The sequence below is a fragment of the Mus pahari genome, chromosome 2 (genome assembly GCF_900095145.1).
Source record: "Mus pahari chromosome 2, PAHARI_EIJ_v1.1, whole genome shotgun sequence".
NCBI lineage: Eukaryota > Metazoa > Chordata > Mammalia > Rodentia > Muridae > Mus > Mus pahari.
In genome coordinates this window covers 57,379,759-57,399,466 of record NC_034591.1, presented here as the reverse complement: position 1 = coordinate 57,399,466, position 19,708 = coordinate 57,379,759, and the positions used below count along the sequence as shown (strand labels likewise).

At 45.2% G+C, this 19,708-nt stretch overlaps 1 protein-coding gene across 1 annotated transcript in view; it reads left to right on the top strand.

The window, feature by feature from the left end:
• Svopl (SVOP like) overlaps nt 1-19,708 on the top strand; it is a 54,234-nt gene that overhangs the window by 1,865 nt on the left and 32,661 nt on the right. Inside the window, exons 3-9 of the mRNA XM_029534917.1 lie at nt 1,702-1,800; nt 7,302-7,373; nt 8,669-8,793; nt 10,940-11,003; nt 14,825-14,950; nt 16,336-16,464; nt 18,418-18,491. Coding sequence (XP_029390777.1) covers nt 1,702-1,800; nt 7,302-7,373; nt 8,669-8,793; nt 10,940-11,003; nt 14,825-14,950; nt 16,336-16,464; nt 18,418-18,491 — 689 coding nt within the window. The remainder of the gene's footprint in view (nt 1-1,701; nt 1,801-7,301; nt 7,374-8,668; nt 8,794-10,939; nt 11,004-14,824; nt 14,951-16,335; nt 16,465-18,417; nt 18,492-19,708) is intronic.

Sequence of the window (19,708 nt, the reverse complement as noted above, 5' to 3'; positions counted from 1 at the left end):
GTAGTCTTGGGTTCTATAAGAGAGCAGGCTGAGCAAACCAGAGGAGGCAAGTCAGGAAAGAACATCCCTCCATGGCCTCTGCATCAGCTCCTGCTTTCTGACCTGCTTGAGTTCCAGTCCTGACATCCTTTGGTGATGAACAGCAATGTGGAAGTGTAAGCTGAATAAACCCTTTCCTCCCCTACTTGGTTCTTGGTCATGATGTTTTGTCCAGTAATAGAAACCTTGACTAAGACACTGTGTGTCCAAACACTGAAGGCCCTTGTCCCCAATTGGTTTTTGATTGATCAATAAAGAACCAATGGCCAATGGCTAGGTAGGTAGACTGAGGTGGGACCTTTAGATTTGTGTGGGCTAGGACCTGGGAGAAAGGACGGGGAGAGAGATCACCGTGTCTCAGAGGGAGATGGATTTAGAGCTGCAGAAGAAAACTCATTCAGAATGTAGGTGGACAGGGAAAGCAGCCCTATAGGAGGGGCTGCCCAGAAGGTAATAGGGCGGCGGAGATAAAACACAGATTTAGAAGGTTTTGAGCGAGGGGTACTGGAGGAAAATGTATGCTAGCTGGGCGGAGAATTAGAACTGCCCAGCCTTTGAGCTAGTCAAGGCATATTTAAAATTAACTGATGTGTGTGTGTGTGTGTGTGTGTGTGTGTGTTTCATTAGTGAATCCAGATAACTCTTGGGTGGGTGTGTGCTTGCAACCAGGAGCACAGTGTGGTTTAGCTAATTCTCTACTACACCCTGGCTTCTCTCTATGGTGGACTGTAGTCTGTATGTTAAATAAACCTTTTCTTCCCCTGGTTGCTTTTGGTCATGGTGTTCATCACACCGGGAAGCAAGCTAGAACACTATCCATTCTCTTCTTGAAACACTCAGTAGCTCATGCTGGGCCCTGTGCGTGGGAGACGCTGTCCTGCTTATGAGCTCTGAACCTGTGTCTGTTGCATTACTGTTTCAGCCTTCAGGAACCTTTCAGTCTTCTTGAGATCCCAGCTTCCTGATGCGAGAAGCTATTTTAAAACCCCATTTGGAAAGGTGTGTCCTACCGTCCGAATAATATGCTAGCCGGGCTCACTCGTTAGCTAAGTGCCTGGCCCCTCAGTCAGTGTAACTGAGCGAGTGCACGGGCCAGCAAGATCACAAGGGAATATGTGCTCTCAGTCTTTAGGGATGCTCTCAAGTTGTGCAAACTATGACCTGACATCCATGAAAGCTAAGGGTGGCCTACAGGTGTCTGTTTTCCTTTTCTTCTGCTTTGGGTTTCGTGATTCGGGGTCTTAGAGTCAGCCAGCGCTGATCTCAAACCCAGGATGCTCCTGCCTGGTGGGATCACAGTTGAATACTACTGTGACTGCCTCTACTGTGTCCCCCTTCATCTAGGGGAGTGGTTCCCAACCATCTAATGCTGTGACCTTTTTAATACAGTTCCTCATGGTGTGGTGACACCCCCTCCCCACCATTAAATTATTTTCATTGCTGTTTTATAACTGTAGTTTTGCTACTGTTATGAATCAAAAGATAAATATTTGTGTTTTCTGGTGATCTTAGGTGACCCCTGTAAATGGATTGTTCAACCCCCAGGTTGAGAATGGCTAACCTAGGGGAAAGAGGACATTGGGACTAGGAGGGTGACATGCTTGTGTGGAGGTGAGGTGAGCTGGTGTATAGATGTGGCTTTGGGTCCTCCTTCTCTTTCAGGTTGTGGAAGCCATGGAGATCATGTTAATAGCAGTTGTGTCTCCTGTTATCCGCTGTGAATGGCAGCTGGAGAACTGGCAGGTGGCGTTTGTCACCACGGTGAGTACTTGCTGCCTGTGCCTTGTGAATGAACAGCATGAGTGTCCATCTTTCTTTCTAGAGCTCTGAGAGCTCACAGCCAACCCTAACCTGTGATGGGCGGTGCTGGCCTCCAACGTGCGTGGGTTTCCAGCCCTATGCAGTCAGCATCCAACGCCTTTCTCTCTTTCTCTTTTAGTCTACTGAGTAACTGTGAGTAGCCAAGCATTCCTAGCTGATATTATATCCTCAATAATTCTAGAACAGTCTCATCTCCATGCACTGCCGTCAATCACAGCCCCAGCCCCTCCTCCCTAGCCCTCCAGCTGATCTCCACTCAACATCCACCAAAGCATTAAGCCCTCCCTGAAAAAAAACATTTGACACAGAATGTGTTGTAGTTTTCAGATTCCCAGTCTATGTAACAAGAAGCAACTTTACATAAAGGATTTGTACTTCATAGTCATTATGTTTCTTACAAAACAGATATTAAAGTATGCTTCCTATCTGGCACATGGTTTGGCTAGTATGCAAAGAGGACCTATTGAAAATGTGAGGCCATGTCCTGGATGTGAGCAGCCACTGAAGGGATTAAAGAGGGCTATGATTGGGTGCTCCAAGAAATCTGAGGAAGTATGGCTGATGGGCCGAATACCAGTGAGGCAGTGTGTGGTGGTGAATGGCAGTGCCCGGAGGTGAGACTGTGTGTTCTGGAATTACTGAGGCAATGACATCAGCCTACGAGTTCTAGAGAAGCACAGGGTAATGAGAAAGGAGTTAGCTTATGTCTTAGTCAGGGTTTCTATTCCTGGACAAAACATCATGACCAAGAACCAAGTTGGGGAGGAAAGGGTTTGTTTATTCAGCTTACACTTTCCACACTGCTGTTCATCACCAAAGGAAGTCAGGACTGGAACTCAAGCAGGTCAGGAAGCAGGAGCTGATGCAGAGTTCATGGAGGGATGTTACTTACTAGCTTGCTTCCTCTGGCTTGCTCAGCTTGCTTTCTTATAGAACCCAAGACTACCAGCCCAAGGATGGCACCACCCTCAATGGGCCGTCCCACCCTTGATCACTAATTGAGAAAATGCCTTACAGCAGGATCTCATGGAGACATTTCCTCAAGGGAGGTTCCTTATTCTGTGATAATTCCAGCTGTGTTGAGTTAACACACAAAACCAGTCTGTACAGCTTGTTTTTAAATCTGATTTTAATAAAGACCGTACCTAACATGAATGACATTCCAGGACATGGCCAGACTGAGAGAACTGTCTGGGAGTCAGGAAGGTGGTGACCTGTAACAGGCAGGTGGCAGAAACTTTGACGGATTCTGGTTAATGTCTGAAAGTGGCTATGGAAAACTCTAGATGCTTTCTTGTTGATCCCCCCATTCCCTGGTGCACACACACACACACACACACACACACACACACATTTGCCTTAGTTAGAGTCTTATTGGTGTAAAGATACACCATTGCCACAGTAACTCTTATAAAGGAAAACATTTAGCTGGGGCTTGCTTACAGTGTCAGAGGCTTGGTCCATTACCATTATGGTGGGAAGCATAGCAGTGTGCAGGCAGACTTAGTGATGGAGCAGTTGAGAGTTCTACATCTTGATCCGAAGACAACAGAAGGAGACTGTCACACTGAGTATAGCTTGAGCATATATAAGACCTCAAAGCCTACCTTTACAGTGACACACTTCCTCCAATAAGGCTACACCTACTCCACTAAGGCCACACCTCCCAATAGTGTCACTCCCTATGGGCCAAGCATTCAAAAACATGAGTCCATGGTGGTGGTGGGCAATGTCATACCTATTCAAACCTCCATACCTTTCTACCTTGCAAGGATATGGACAGAGTAGAGACCCTTGTTTGGTAGGATAGTGAGGACAAATGGTCACTTTTCCACTCACAGCCTTCCTCTGAACTTGAATCTGTGATGGACCTCCACTCTCCCTAAGAAGTTCCCTAAGAACTTCTCTGTAACCTCTTACTTAATGTGTAGTACGTTCTGTTATGGTTTGTATATGCTCAGCCCAGAGAGTGGCACTATTTGAAGGTGTGGCCTTGTTGGAGTAGGTATGTCACTGTGGGCATGGGCTTTAAGATCCTCATCCTAGCTGCCTGTAAGTCATGGTAATGACTTGATGATAATGGATTGAACCTCTGAACCTGTAAGCCAACCCCAATTGAATATTGTCCTTATAATGTTGCCTTCGTCATGGTGTCTGTTCACAGCAGTAAGACCCTAAGACAAGTTCAAGTCCTGCTTCTTTCCACGTCTTGGAGGATGGAAGGCTGAGGGTCCAGATGTGTGTCCAGTCATAGCAGGACATCTGTCCTTTTCTGAAGAAAAGCAGAAGAGTGGGTAGCGCTGAAGTCAGAAAGTTGCTTTGTGACTGACTGGGGATCTCACGACACAGCTCAGGCTTTTCATTTGTATGCCCCACCCCACCCCCATTCAGTCTCCGGGTGCTGGGATTACAGGTGTGCCACTATACTTGGCAGAATCCTATTTGAGATTAAATAAGAGGTCAGAGTTCCACAGGGAAGAGTGCAAAGGAGCTGTGAAGTGTCCTGTTGCTGTGCAATCTTACAGAAATGCAGGCTTTGGGGCTAACACAGTCAAGTTTCTGTCCCAGAAAGTAGAGCCCAGGTTAAATTAAAAAAAAAAAAAAAAAAAAAGCAAAGACTATACCAGAAAGTGGGAAGACTCCAAGTTCATGGATTGATAGAATTAACACTCTGAAAGTGGCTGTATTGGTCAGGGCAGCCTGAAGATCCTTTCCAATCCCCATCAAAATTCCAATGATACTTTTTGAAGAACTAAAAAGAAACAATCCTAGTATTAATGTGTAAACACAGAAGATCCCTCATGGTCAAAGCAACCGTAAGCAGAGGGATTAATGCAGGTCCCTGATTTCAAATGACATTACGGAGGCATAATGACAAACATAGAGCAGTGCTGGCCCAAATACACATGCAGATCGAGGGCATACAGCAGTTGACCCAGACATAAACCCCATGGCCATGGCCTTGCAGGTTTTGAGAAAGGTGTCAAAAACACCTGTGGGAGAGCATATAGCCTATCTGCAAAGGCGGCTGGGAAAACTGAGTATACACACACGAAGAATGAAATTAGAACTACATCTTGCCTTGCACAAAAATCAATTCAAAATGGATCAGAGGCCTTAATATAAAACCCGAAACACTGTAACTGCCAGAGGGAAACAGGAAGAAACCTTCAAGACACAGGGATAGGCAAGGACCTTCTGAAAGACTCCAATAACACAGGAAATGACCCCAGTTGACCAGTGGGATTATGTGAAATTAAAAAGCCAGCCAAAGAAGCAGAGTGCAGAGGCAGCCTACAGAAAGGGAGAAAAATCGCTGTCAGCTCAGACAGGAGGCCAATACCAAAAAACATGTAAAGAACTGGGGGGAAAAACACACCAAGAACCCAAATTTCCCATTAAATCATTGATGTGGTATATGGTATGAACAGTTCTCCAAAGAAGAAATTTAAACAGCCAATAGACATTTAAACTATTCAGCCTCCTTAGCCATCAGAGAAATGAAAATTAAAATGACTTCAAGATTTCCTATCACCATAGTCACAGTGACCACAAATTTTGGCAAGGCTGTGGGGGAGGGGAGCCCTAATTCACCGTTGAGACTGATGTAGCCTCCATGGAAATCAATATGCAGCAGGCTTCTCAAAAACACTAAGATGAGAGCTATTGCATGACCCGGCCATACTGCTCCAGGGGATATTCTTAAAATACTCTTGGTCCAGCCGCAGAGACGCTTGCACGGCTATGACTGCTGCCCTGTGCACACTGGCTAGAGATGGAGTCATCCTAGAGGTCCCACCAGTGGATGAACGCACAAGAAAATGTGGTGCGTTTACAAAGTAGAACTTTAACCAGCCGTAAGGGAAAAAAAGTCATGACATGGTATGGAAATGTATGGAACTGCAAATCATTCTGTTAAAGCAAGTACCCCAGACTCAGAAAGTCAACCACCACATGTTTCCTCTCACACGTGAGTCTCAACTTCTAAGTTTTAAATACGTGTTTAGGGCAGATATGTGCCACGAAGCTAAGATGAGGAACGGGGGGTGGGGGAGGAGATGTCTAGGGAGGGTCAGGGAAGATGAAAACCAAAGATAACAGAATATATGGGACATGACAGCAGGGGTGGGGGTGGGGCGCATCAGGAAGCAGGAGAGGAAGGAAAGGAAAAGGGTGCTGGGAGCAGAGCTGGCATCTGCCTCTCTCTTCCTGGAGGCAGCAGCCAGGAGGCTTCCTGAGGGGAAAGCAATTGTCTGGAAGGCAGAAGTAGGTGCTAAGTGCACAGGTGCACATAGAGCCAGGGCAGAGTGAAGTGTTAGACAAGAGAGGAAAACAAGGCTTCTCCACCTCAGGGTTTACAGTTCAGAGATTTTGTGTATTTTTTGTTTATGGAGATAGAGTCTCTATGCCTAAGCACCAGCCAGCGCTTACATACTGAACCAAGTCTCCTAATACGGTTGGTGGGAATGAAAACCAGGCCTGGCTTGGAAGGCTCTCAGCAAGACTGAGGCTGGGACAAGTTTATTGCAAGCAATCAGACTTTTTATATGCTTATCAGAAACAGAATACAGTTGTAGTTGCCAGGATACAGTGTTGTTCACAAGTTATACAGGGTATGTAAGACTAATGACTAATTAATTAATTACCCAGCCAAGCTTCTGTGTGCTTTGCTGATTTCTAGGGAAGGCAGAGCTACACAGATGACCCGAATGTTCCACTGCCCCAGGGAGTGCCCTGGTTTCTCAGGAACTGAAAGACACACAGTGCCCCAGAAGTCAGGATTTTAACCTGAGAAACCTATGACCAGTGCCTGTCAAGGCAGCTAGACCAGGCTGAGTCTACGATTCTCTGCATCCACGCAGCCCAAGCTGCCTCCAATATACTATGCACCCAAGGATGACCTTTAATTTCGGACCCTCTTGCTTCTACCTCCAGAGTGCCAGGGTTAGACACGAAGCCTCATGCCTGATTTTATGTGGAGCTGGGTATAGAACCCAGGCTTTATGTGTGCTAAGCAAGCAACCTACTAACTGAGCCCTAGCCCCAGCCTTTGAGAAGGACAAAGACAGGCTGCTCTGGTGGCAGCAGCTTGTGTTGGAATAAGGAAGGCATAACAGGCATGACCAGATCTTGAATGACAATGGGAAGTCACAGCTTTGGTCTGGGCACAGCTGAAGCCAGTGTCTGGGAGAAGGGAAACAGTTTCCCGCTCTGTGGACCCATTTCCACCCGGGGCATGTCGGTACGGTATGTTTGTAAAAGAAGTGTAGACACTGACCTCAGGAGCCTGCCTGTGCTCCCTGAGATCTGGGATGCTTTGAGAATCCTATCTGCAGTCTAATTTTACTTGGGGTGGCTATTTGCTTAATGTAGCAAACACACAGTTTACTGGTGTATTCTGCTTAGAACATTGTTTTTTTTTTTTTTCACCCTGATTCTAGATGGTGTTTTTTGGCTACATGGTATCCAGCATCCTTTTTGGTCTCCTGGCTGACAGATATGGCCGCTGGAAGGTAGGTAGGACCTGCATGTAGGATTGCATACACCCCACAACCCCCTTTTGGGACACTCTCCCTATTGCTTCTCTTCCATGGACTAGCCCCATGTCAGTTCCTCTCACCTCAAAGAGGATAAGAGATAGCATATTCAGGAGCCAAACACAAGTGACTGTGACCAGCAGGGACACCGATTCAGGTTATCCCAAATACCACATTTGTGCTGGCTACTTTTATGTCAACTTGACACAAGCTAGAGTCATCAGAGAGGAAGGAGCCTCAGTTGAGAAAATGCTTCCATAAGATCCAGCTGAAGGTGAACCTGTAGGGAGTTATCTTGATTAGTGGTGGATGAGAGGGCCTGGCCCATTGTGGGTGGTGCCATCAACAGGTTAGTGGTCCTGGATTCTATAAGAGAGCAGACTGAGCAAGCCAGTTAGCAGCATCCCTCCACGGCATCTGCATCAGCTCCTGCCTCCAGGTTTCTGCCCTGTTTGGGTTCCTGTTCTGACTTCCTTAGATGGTGAATACTGATGTGGAAGAATAAGACAAACCCTTCCCCAATTTTCTTTGGTCATGGTGTTTCATTGAAGCAATAGGAACCCTAACTAAGACAATGTTCCAACTTGGTCTTGCTATTTAATAGCAAATATACCTGCTGGGGACACTAGATTGGTGGTGTAAGCAAAGCAGGGGAATCTCTGCTATAGGGCCCAGATGTTATCTGATGACATTTTTTTAGTTTGGAGACAGTGAAAGCTAATTAAGTTAATGTAATCTAAAGGTTTTACCTTACAATCACTAGGATGTTGGATCTGACACAGAGGTGGGTGAAAAGTGTTTATCGAGAGAGCTAAGGATATCCTAAGATAATTTGGCTTTGGATATTCAGTAGTCCAGCTTTCTGAAGTTACAGTTCTCAGCAGCCAACCAGTTCTGTAAAATCATCAGCATAGCTGTGGTGTTCTTGGGAACTTTAGTTCATACTTGTTATTCTTGTAAATAAGAAAAGGCAATGCTTCAAGTTTGCTTCGTGTACTTTTTCCAACACAGGGTCTCCTTTTGCTCCTAACAGCTCTGGGAGGAGGGAGGACAGTGCTTTGTTTTGTGTTACCTCTGAGGGTGGACATGCTAGGCACAGTAAAGGGTCTTTCAGACAGGGAATGGCCCGGAGTGTGTCAGTGGAGACTATGAGAGACCAGCAGGTGCTGTGGCTCTGATGTCCCACGGAGGAAGCACCCACCTCTGGAGGTGTCCGAGATCCTTTCATTCCCCAGGCAGGTCCAGTAACAAGTGTTCTTTCCTTGCTTCAGATTTTGCTGCTCTCATTCCTGTGGGGAGCCTACTTCTCCTTACTGACCTCTTTCTCCCCCTCCTACATCTGGTTTGTCTTTCTGCGGACGATGGTAGGCTGTGGAGTGTCTGGCCATGCACAAGGGTAAGTCTTGCTCCAGGGTCTTTGGGGGAGAAATGTTGATGCCTACATGTGCACGAGTGCACTAGAAAATGTGGGCAAACACGCACACATACACACACACACACACACACACACAGATAGAGAGACAGAGAGACATACATGCATACAGTCACAGACACACACATAGAAAGAGACATACACACACATGTAAACATTCACACATAGAGTGTGGGGGACACACAGATTTATATACAGGTAGACAAAGCACACACACACACACATGCACACAGAGACAGAGACATACATACATGCACACAGTCACAGACAGACATAGAGACAAAGAGAGAGACAGACACACATGCACACATTCACAGAGAGAGAGTTGGGGGGGGCACAGATTCACATACAGGCAGACAGAACGTGCACGCTCATGACTAAGAAGGCGAAGCTCATGTTAGTCCTGTAGCTCAGTGGCAGAAGTGGTTAAGTAAGTCATGTTAGTCCTGTCAAGGTCTTGGTTTGGAAAGTAGGTCAAGGCATGCGGGATTTAAGCTTTTTCCTCTACACTGTTTTGTGGCACTCTTCCTATCCCTTCCTGTTGTCCCCTGCCAACCCCTCTTACTTCAAAGGAGATAAGGGACAGCTTACTCTGGGGCCAAATACAAGCCCTTGTAACACTCAGGAGCGACCATCCATTACAAAGTGCCATTGCCGCATAGATTAAAACTACACCCGACTAAAGAAATGGCTCAGGGGTTAAGGGTACTTACCACTCTCGCAGAGACGCCCAAATTCAAATCAGCTGCAGGGGAAATTTGATGCCTCTGGTGTCCTTGGGAACCTGCAAACCACATACACTCACATGCACATGAACACACACACACACTTAAAAATAAAATAAAATAAAATATTTGAAAAAATGTGGATTAAAAAAAAAGAATAATAATAATAAAAAAACCATACCAGAAAGAGTTTGCAAAGCAGAGGGGAAAATCCTGAAGTAGGCGTAAATGAATGTGGTTGTTTCCTGCCAACCTGTCTCCTGCTGCTAAGGTGACTGTGCAGGGTCTCAGTGTTTGGATGTGAGTTGCTGTGTTAATGTTCCCCTTATGGGGCCATCTAGCAATCTACAGAACCCCTCAGGCTATTCCCTCTGGGGTGACTTGAGGCATGTTCTCCTTCAATCTCGACAGGAGATGTGAAAGCACCTGGCATTGCCTTACTGTGTTGGAAACAGAAGTGTTTTTCCCTGGGGCGTTAGTTAAGTGTCTGAGCTGAGAGCCAGATAAGAGTAGATGCTGAAAGAGCTTAAAAATCTCCTTGGAGAAGGAGCCCAATCAATACTTAAGAAGGAAGGAAGGAAGGGAGGGAGAGAAGGAGGAAGACCCAGCTCTGGCTAATAATGCTAACAGAAATCATGTAAAATTGCTGGGCCCTCAATCTGTTTCTTCTATTTACAAGTCACTCCGAGCTTCATTAGGAACCATTCGGTCCCATGCAGGAACCACAACTGCACTGTGACTGTACTCAGTGAACATTCTTTGCCTCTCTTTGGGTATATTTTTATTTCTTAAGTGTGTTTTACATCAAAAAGGTGATTCAATTTGACGAAGCTGTTTCCCAAAGCATTTCTTGGCCGAAGCAGAAGGACTAATGTCCCTGTTTAAAATGACCGTGGTGGCAAAGTGACCAGTGAGGGGCAGTTGAAAGTTCATGTCTCACCGGAAGTGGAAAGTCACTGTAACGATTATAGCTTCATATACAATGAGTTCCTTTTTAGTTAAAACACTTTTTAGATTTATGTGTGTGAATGCTTTGCAGCATGTATGTATGTACATACATTTGTATGTATGTATGCATGTATGCATGCACAAATGTATGCATGTGTATCCTGTGAGTGCCTGGTGCCCTCTGAGGATAGAAAAGGGTGTCAGATACCTTGGAACTAGAATTAAGGATGGTTATGAGTACCAATGTGGTTCTGAGACCCAATCTCAGGTCCTATGCAGGAACCACAAGTGCTCTTAACTGCTGAGCCATCTCTAAAGCCTCCCCTCCCCCTTATGCTTATAATGTCTTTATTGAGGGGAAAACTTGTGATCATTTAAAGGAAAGTTGCTTGGTTTTCTAAAAACAGAATGACCGTGTTTCTCTGTTTCCTGTGCAGGTTAATCATAAAGACTGAATTTTTGCCCACAAAATACCGAGGCTACATGCTGCCCTTGTCTCAGGTAAGGTGAAGTGGGAACTCCTTGGAGCCTCGTGCTTCTGAAGGAACAGGACTGCCTTTCTTCCAATCAAGCACTCAAACAGTTGATTGACCTTGGAACCAACTAATGGACATGAAGCATGTCTAATGCCTGAGGTCCAATCAGGGTTTCTCTGTGAAGTCCTGGCTGTCCTGGAACTCACTGTGTAGACCAGGCTGGCCTCGAACTCAGAAATCTGCCTGCCTCTTCCTCCTAAGTGCTGGGATTAAAGGTGTGTGCCACCACCGCCCAGCCCTTGTTTTTGTTTTTTGTTTTTTTTTTTTTTAAAGACTTATTTTATGTATGTGACTACACTGTAGCTGTCTTCAGACACACCAGAAGAGGGCATCAGATCCCATTACAGATGGCTGTGAGCCACCATGTGGTTGCTGGGAATTGAACTCAGGACCTCTGGAAGAACAGTCAGCGCTCTTAACCACTGAGCCATTTCTCTAGCCCTCGTCTTCAGTGTTTTATGATCAGGAATGCATTTTATTCATAGTGTCTGTACTTTATGCTTCAATACTAAGCCATCTGTCTGTCTAGTACTGTGACAGGCATCCTCAATGCCCCCATCTTGTCTATGTCTCCTTGGGTCATATAGTCAACTCCAGTGGCTACCTGTATGTAGACATCCCTTTGTATCCATGGTAGATTGGTTCTTGGATTCTGGAGGATACGAAAATCTGTGGAGGCTCAAGTTCCTTATAGAAATTGGTGTCATGTTTCATATACCCCCCAGATAATGTATACTTTCAATCATTTACATATGAGTTATCTAATCAATGTTTTGTAGGCATACAGTTGTCCAGCACAGACTTGTTTTGTTTTTTAATACCCTCCATGTGCAATTGATGGAAGCCATAGATGTAGAATTCATGGATATGAATCGTGCAGAAAGGGATGGACAGCTCTACCTATGTTTCTTCTTACTGTCTCCTAAAATATTTATTAAAAAACCAAGAATAGCTGGGCAGTGGTGGCGCACGCCTTTAATCCCAGCACTCAGGAGGCAGAGGCAGGCGGATTTCTGAGTTCGAGGCCAGCCTGGTCTACAAAGTGAGTTCCAGGACAGCCAGGGTTATACAGAGAAACCCTGTCTCAAAAAACAAAACAAAACAAAAAACAAAACAACAGAAAACCAAGAATACCTCCCTGAATTGAGAGCTGGTAGCCATTTACCTGAGAGTCACTAGAATATCTTAATGAGTCCTAAAATGCAGTGTCAGGATTTTATTGCTGTGAAGAGACACCATGATCACAGCGACACTTATAAGGCTTATAACTTTTATAAGCCCCATTTAATTGGGGCTTCACCAGCTTTATGTTTTTGATGGCTCCCTTTGCTGCCTAAACTTGGCTATTCTGGAACTCTGTAGACCAGGTTGGTCTCAAACTTAGAGATCTGCCAGCCTCTGCCTTCTGAGTGCTAGGATTAAAGATGTGTACCACTACGCCAGGACCTAAACTGTTCTTCAATTCCTTTTCACAAGTTGGAAGCTTAGATGGGTGGGATCTTGCTCTCAAGTCTCCTCTCCCTTTATTTCTAATATTAGACTTTTCTTTAATCTGGTCATCTCCTTGAACATAGGATTTAGCTCCATCCCACTTCCTGGTACCCATTTTCTCCTCAAACTGTACACTTTGTACTTTTCCTTGTTCAGCTTGTTTCTTTTCATTATTGATAACCACACAACAAAATTGATATTAGGCTGTCTTGAGATTTCCTTTGCCAACACAATCAATCCAGAAACTCTTTAACTTAGTTGCGGACAGATTTTTCAGACAAGGGCCACGTTCTTCACCAAAACATCACAAGAACAGTCTCTAGGCTGCATACTGACATTCTTCTCCTCTGAAACCTCTTGAGCCAGGCCTCAACAATTTGACACCTTCAACACCTCTGTCTTCCATGTTCCTACTAGGATGGCCCATTGAGCCCCACTGAAAACATTCCATGGCTTTCCCAAAGTCCACATCCCTCCAAACAAAAAGCATGGTCTAACCTATCACATCAAAACTCCAGTCCTTGGTACCAACTTCTGTCTTAGGGTTTTGTTGCTGTGAAAAGACACCATAACCATGGCACCTCTTATAAAGGGAAAGAGTTAATTGGGGCTGGCTTATAGTTTCAGAGTTTCAGTCCATTACTATCATGGGAGGAAGCATGTCAGCTTGCAGGCAGACATGGTGCTGGAGAAGGAGCTGAGAGATCTACATCTAAGTCAGGAGGGAGCAGGAAGAAAGACTTGCTTGAGCTTCTGAGACCTCAAAACCCATCTTCTAGTGGCACACCTCCTCCAACAAAGCCATACCTACTTCAATGGTGCCACACCTCCTAATAGTACCACTCCCTATGGACCTATGGGGACATTTTCTTCAAACTTCCACGTGCAGCTTTCTTAGAACTTGCCTCTTCACTTTCCCTCGAGACCTGTGACATTCGTGTTTCTCTTCCAGGTCAAAGCAAGCAGCTCACCTTCTGCCATCGGAGCTTAAATGTAGGAGCCACTGTGGACTTACTCTACTTAATCCCCTCTCCCTACTTAATTTCTGGACTCTGCTGGCTCATCCCCAACACATGGACCATCATCCAAGTGTTAGTTAACCAAGCTTGTCACCTTCACCTTCAGAAATGTGTGCCAAATACATTAAAAAGTCTTTTCCCTGTTAGTGCTGAGATCCACCCCAATGCCACATCAACTATCACTCACTCTTATACAGCAGCTTTATCTATTTCAGAAAAGTTGTCCCTTGTCATCCAAGTCATTCTCCATACGTTATTCTATTTTCTTTATAGCTCTAACACTATCTGAAATAATCTATTTTTGGTGAAATTATCGTTTATAAAATAATCCTCCCTTGGGGCTGGAGAGATGGCTCAGTGGTTAAGAGCACTGATAGTCACTTGACAGCACTCACTTGACAGCTTACAACCATCTGTGACTCCAGTTCTAGGGAATCTGACACTACAGGCCTCCCTGATCACAACATATTGTACACAAACATATGCAGGTAAAACACATATACACACAAAAATAAATATTGTTAAAAGGCACCCATCAATTGGCCCCCTAAGGGGTCTTCTAAAATGCTCCCCTCTTTCTATCTCTGTTAGATGGGGTGAGCATTATCTTTTTTCATCTTAAATGCGTAGGATTGCCCAGGTTAATGGGGATGCTTCTATTAATAACTCTTGACCAACAGGGCCCATAGTACTTGCTATCAAATTTGTAAACATAAAACAAAAACAAACTATACAGCATTACATATTCTATGGACTGTTTTTGGAAAAAGGAACAAAATACTTCCTTGCTGCCTGTGTCTAAAGGAGCGTAGAGTAAATAAATTACATCACATCCTGAGAAAGAAAATGCCTTCAGAGAGCTGGGAGCAAAGCTCTTTCCCACCCCACCACCCCCTTGTGCTTCCTCATGATGTGGGAACTGCATTATCTGTGCCAGTAAAAAAAAAAAAAAAAAAAAAAATTCAGTGTTGAAACCTCTAGAGTATTAGATGGTTTTTTTTGTTTGTTTGTTTTAAACTTTAGTGAAATCGCTGATGGGTTTTCTGTAGCTAAAGTACAGCCAACAATTTATAGAAAAACAAACTGAGCCATGGAGCAGAGTTATCAACTCCTCAGATCAGAGGAGCCATCCTGGAAGTACGACCTGATTGTCACCCCTCAGAAGTCCCACCTCACTCACAAACTATGCAAAAGGATCTGCTCCAAGGCTCCACAGAGGGGGAAATGTCAGAGGCAGGACCGAAGGAACAGTCATGTTTCCGGTCTTTCTCCCCAGGTTTTCTGGCTTGCTGGCTCCCTGCTCATCATCAGCATGGCCTCTGTGGTCATCCCCACCATTGGGTGGCGTTGGCTCATCCGCATCGCCTCCATCCCTGGCATCATCCTCATCATGGCCTTCAAGGTGATGCTTTTGAAACTACCTCTATGTTACCCTTCTGCTGGGCCACGGACCTCTCTTCTCCACATTTTTTTTTTTTTGCCTCCTTTAAAACCAGACTTACTTTCATTTTTAATTATGTATGTGACCATGTGTGTTTGTATGTGAGTATGTGCATGAGAGTGTGTCCGATCCCTTGGGGTTGTAGTAACTTCAGTTATGGGAGCTGTGTGTATCTTAGTTGGCTGAGTACTTATCTAGCATTCTTGAAGCTGCCCTGGGTTTGTCCATTTGCACAGTGTAAACTGGGTGTGGTAACGCGTGCTTGCTGTAATCTTAGTACTCGGGAGACGGGCAGGTAGCTCAGAAGTTCAAGGGCATCCTTAACTACATAGGCATTTGAAGCCATCCTGGAATACATAAGAAAGAAAAGGAAGGAAAAGGCAGGGGAGGAGAAGAGAGAGGAGGGAAGAAGGGAGCAGAAAGAGAGAATTGAGGAAGAGAAGGCCCCTAGGTGGTCATTTATTTCAAATTTCGATCCAGTTCAGGTCTCCACAGGGACACTCCCCGCCTTTAAGAGTTGGTAACCTCCCCGCCTTTAAGAGTTGGTAACCACCTCCCAAGCCTTTCCTCTTTCACACTAAGCAAAATCCTGACCTCCACCTTCCACACATTCCCATGGCTGGTCTCAGGGCCACTCTCCCTTCTCTCCTCTGTACAGGCTCAGAGGCTTAGTCTCCTCAGATCTGTTGCTCAGAGTCACCCCTCACCCCTCCCTGGTCCGGGGGGCTTGGGGTGTGGCTCAGGGGTTTACTGCTTACCTTGCTTGGAGGAGGCCTTGGGGTTAATCCCCAGTGTGTACCCACCATCCCCAAGATTCACATCTAGACCCCTCAGGGGCTCTGGGGCCAGTGGCTCTCAGGCCTGTTACTTCCCGTGGGAAGACCCTGGTCTCTGCGGTTGTAGACTAAGACTTCATGGCTCTCTGAGCCAACTACATCCCATCAGTGGATGTTCTGAAGGCCCTAGGTTCAGCCTAGAATTTGTTGTATGTGAGTTGCTCTCAAGCCCAGAATCTAATACCTCCCATTATATAATTGATGTATCTGTTTAGAAAAATTAAATAAAAATCTATATTGTATTCAGATATCTAAAGTTAGTCCTTTGGTTTTAGTCCAGTATATCTTGTTCTCTAGATCTCTCTCCCTAGAGGCAGATTTCTGAGTCAGCACAAATTCATCAGAGAATGCTTGATATGCTGTGTTCCTTTAAGCTTGCCAGCCCTCCCATGGGGGTGGGGACCGCCAGGACTGAGTAAGGCATGGAGTAGGGACCACAGCACCCTTTATAGTCGATGGAACCTGTAAAGAGTTCCATAGACTCTGATGCTCCTTGTCATCTGTGCCCAGTTTATCCCTGAATCTGCTCGCTTCAATGTCTCCACTGGGAACACCCAGGCTGCACTGGACACCCTGGAGAGCATTGCCAAGATGAACCGCTCAGTCATGCCAGAGGGACGGCTCGTGGAACCGATCCTGGTGAGTTCGCACCTGGGTCCTCCTTCACTGGTAGTCCAGACGGAAGGGAACCCGTGCTCTCTAGTCTGGCTCCTGGAGGCAGAGGGATGGCCTAGGACAAGCAGATTAGAGATGGGACTCAGTTCACCTCTCCTCTGCCATACTGCCCTGTAATTCTGATTAATTACCTGACTTAATCTTTCTATCGATAAAACACAAATGTAGCCTCTTACTTTGCAGAGCTAATCATGTCATTTGCATTCACAGCTTATAATATAAAAGATTTTTGATTTTTAATTTTATTTTCTTATATTGGCTTTGTCTCATTTTGAGGAGGTATTTCCATAAAGCCTAACAGTTTTCTTCAAAAACTTCTCAACCATCTTGCTGCGTACTAGGATATGATCATATATTCTGTTCCTGGGTTACTTTTATTACTTGAAGCATCTTTATAATGTCTATTTATTTGTGTGTATGTTTGTGGGTATGGGTGCAGATGTACATGCCACAGCATGCATGGGAAGGCCAGAGAACAATCTGTGGCTGTCAGTTCCCTTCTACGTTGTGTGTTCTGGAAATTGAACTTAGGTCATCACGCCTGGTAGCAAGCAAGCACCTTTACCCGCTGAGCCATCTTGAGAGCCCCTCTTCTGTGTTTTAAAGGTGCGTGTGTGTGTGTGTGTGTGTGTGTGTGTGTGTGTGTGTGTGAACATGTGAACTGTGCAGATGCTAGTAGAGGCCAGAAGATGATATTGGATCTCCTGGAGCTGGAGTTAAGGCCGTTGTGAACCATCCAACATGGTGCTGGGATCCACACTCCAGCCCTCCGGAAAAACAATAATCACTCTTAATGTCGGAGCCATCTCTCTAGTCACCCCTTCCCCTTTTAAAGAAATTAAAATACTGCCTCCCTTATAGGCAACTTGGGAGATAGGAAATTAGTAGTTTGGTCAAAGGATTTACTCTTTAGACTAGAATAGAAGGAAGGTTTCTTTAAATCCAAGCAAGCTGGTCACATGTGGAAGATTTGGTTGCAAAGTTGATACTTGTGTCCATAGTGCTTGGCGCTATGGGCAGTACAGCCTTAGCAGCTTCATCCTGAAGGCTCAGAGAAGGCTAGTACTAGGGAGGAGCCATGCTGGAATGAGTCCCTGCACTTGCATGGATGTCAGTCACGGAGTTCTGACCCTCTGAAACCATAAGAGCAGTTAAAAGCTTCCTTCTGTAAGTCACCTGGTCATGATGTTTGTTATATCAGCAGAACAGTAACTGAGACATTGACCTCCTTAAGAAGAGAAAGGTCGCATTTGACTCAGCCTCAGAGGTCACAGCCAGTACCCAGCAGGCTTCATTGCTTCTCTGCCTGTGACGGCACAGCATCCTGGCAGAAGGGCATGTCAGAGCAGAGCTGCTCACCTCGTAGTAGCTGAGAATCAAATAGTTACCAAATGGGCCCTACCTCTGAAAGTTCTCATCAGTTTCCAAACACCCTCTAGTTCTGAATACTTCTGTAGATTAATCTGTCAGCTAAGCAGAGCACACATTATCAAGTTAATTCTCAGTGACCAGATCCACTAAGCAGGGCCAGGTGGTATATATATGGTGTTTAGGTGTTTTGCCTGCATGTATAGCTACACTCCACATGCAGGCAGTGCCCCCAGAGGCCAAAAGAGGGTTTTGGAGACCATGAAGCTGGAGTAAGGAATGGTTCTGAGCTGCCCCATGGGTGCTGGGATCCGATTGGTCCTTTGCACGGGGCTCTGAACCAAGGAGTTGTCCTCCAGACCCCAGGCCTGGTTTTTAACACATCAGTCTTTTGGATTTGGTGGGGAAAGGGCCTCCTCACTGAGCCACACAGGGATGATCTCACCCCACCGTAGTCCAGTGCAACTCTCTCTCTGTCCGATCAATAACCTCAGAGAAGTATGTCCTTAGCTCTCTGTGTGTGGTCTGACCTCCTGTGCGTTTTCCTAGGAGAAAAGAGGAAGATTTGCAGACCTACTAGATTCTAAATACCTTCGGACCACATTACAGATCTGGATCATATGGTAAGGACATAATTACTGCAAGGCAAAAGATAAATAAACAGGTATGCTAAGTGTGGTGGCGCACGCCTTTAATTGCAGCACTCAGGAGGCAGAGGCAGGTGGATCTGCGAGTCCAGGGTCAGCCCGGGCTACATAGTGAATTCCTGGACAGACAGGGCAACACAGAGGAACCCTGTCTTGAAAATCCAAAACCAACCCAACCTAACCCAACCCACCCACCCACCCACCAACCAACCAAAGAAACAAAAACCCAAACAGGTATTTGTAGGATACCCCTCAAGTAGAGTAGTCTACAAATATACCTTTTTTTTCTTTTCCTTTCCTTTCCTTTCTTTTCTTTTCTTTTCTTTTCTTTTCTTTTCTTTTCTTTTCTTTTCTTTTCTTTTCTTTCTTTTTTTTTTTTTACTTTGTCTCTCATGAGTTCTGTTTCCATTGTTAACCAGAGTCCAAAGATCACACTTGTTTTGGCTTCTTCAACAGACAGACCACATGCACATAGAATTTTTATTATGGCATATTACATATTGTTTTGTTAGTCTATATAGGACTTTCATGTAAGGCATCATGGTGTGATCTGTGGTGTTCACTGAAGGTCTTAGAATGAACCCTCTATGGTTTATGGATAAGGGGACTACTGTAAATCCACTTTCAGGGGCACTGGAGAAATGCATACGGAAGATCAAATAGCTTCTCCTGCAATGTCTTGTCTTTCTAATACCGCTCACCCCACCCCACCCCACCCCACCCCCCAAATAATAAAACTATAAAAAGAGAGAAGAAACCTTAATATTCTACAGTGTTCCCAGCTCTTCCCACAGCTGTCCATGCTTACCTCCTGGCCTTCTGTAGTCTGGGCTCTCGGTCTACCCTACAACAGAGACTGACCCTTTGAGTTCATGGATGACGGTGGAACAGCCTTTGGAGGGTCTCTCTACTGTGCAGCCTTAACCTTAAGTAAGCAAAGGATTCCAAGTAGGACTCAAAAGACACTTAATACACAGGAAAGACTGATGGCTTTTACTACATTAAATTAGCATCTCTGGAGTTGGGCTTGGTGGTCCTATAATGTCAGCACTTGGAAAGTGAGACAGGGGGACCAAGGTTCAAGGTCATCTTCTGCTACCAGTTTGAAGCTAGCCTAGGGTACACAAGACCCTGTCTCAAACAAACAAAAATGTAGTGTCTCTGTGCCACATAATATAACAAGAAACCTAAAT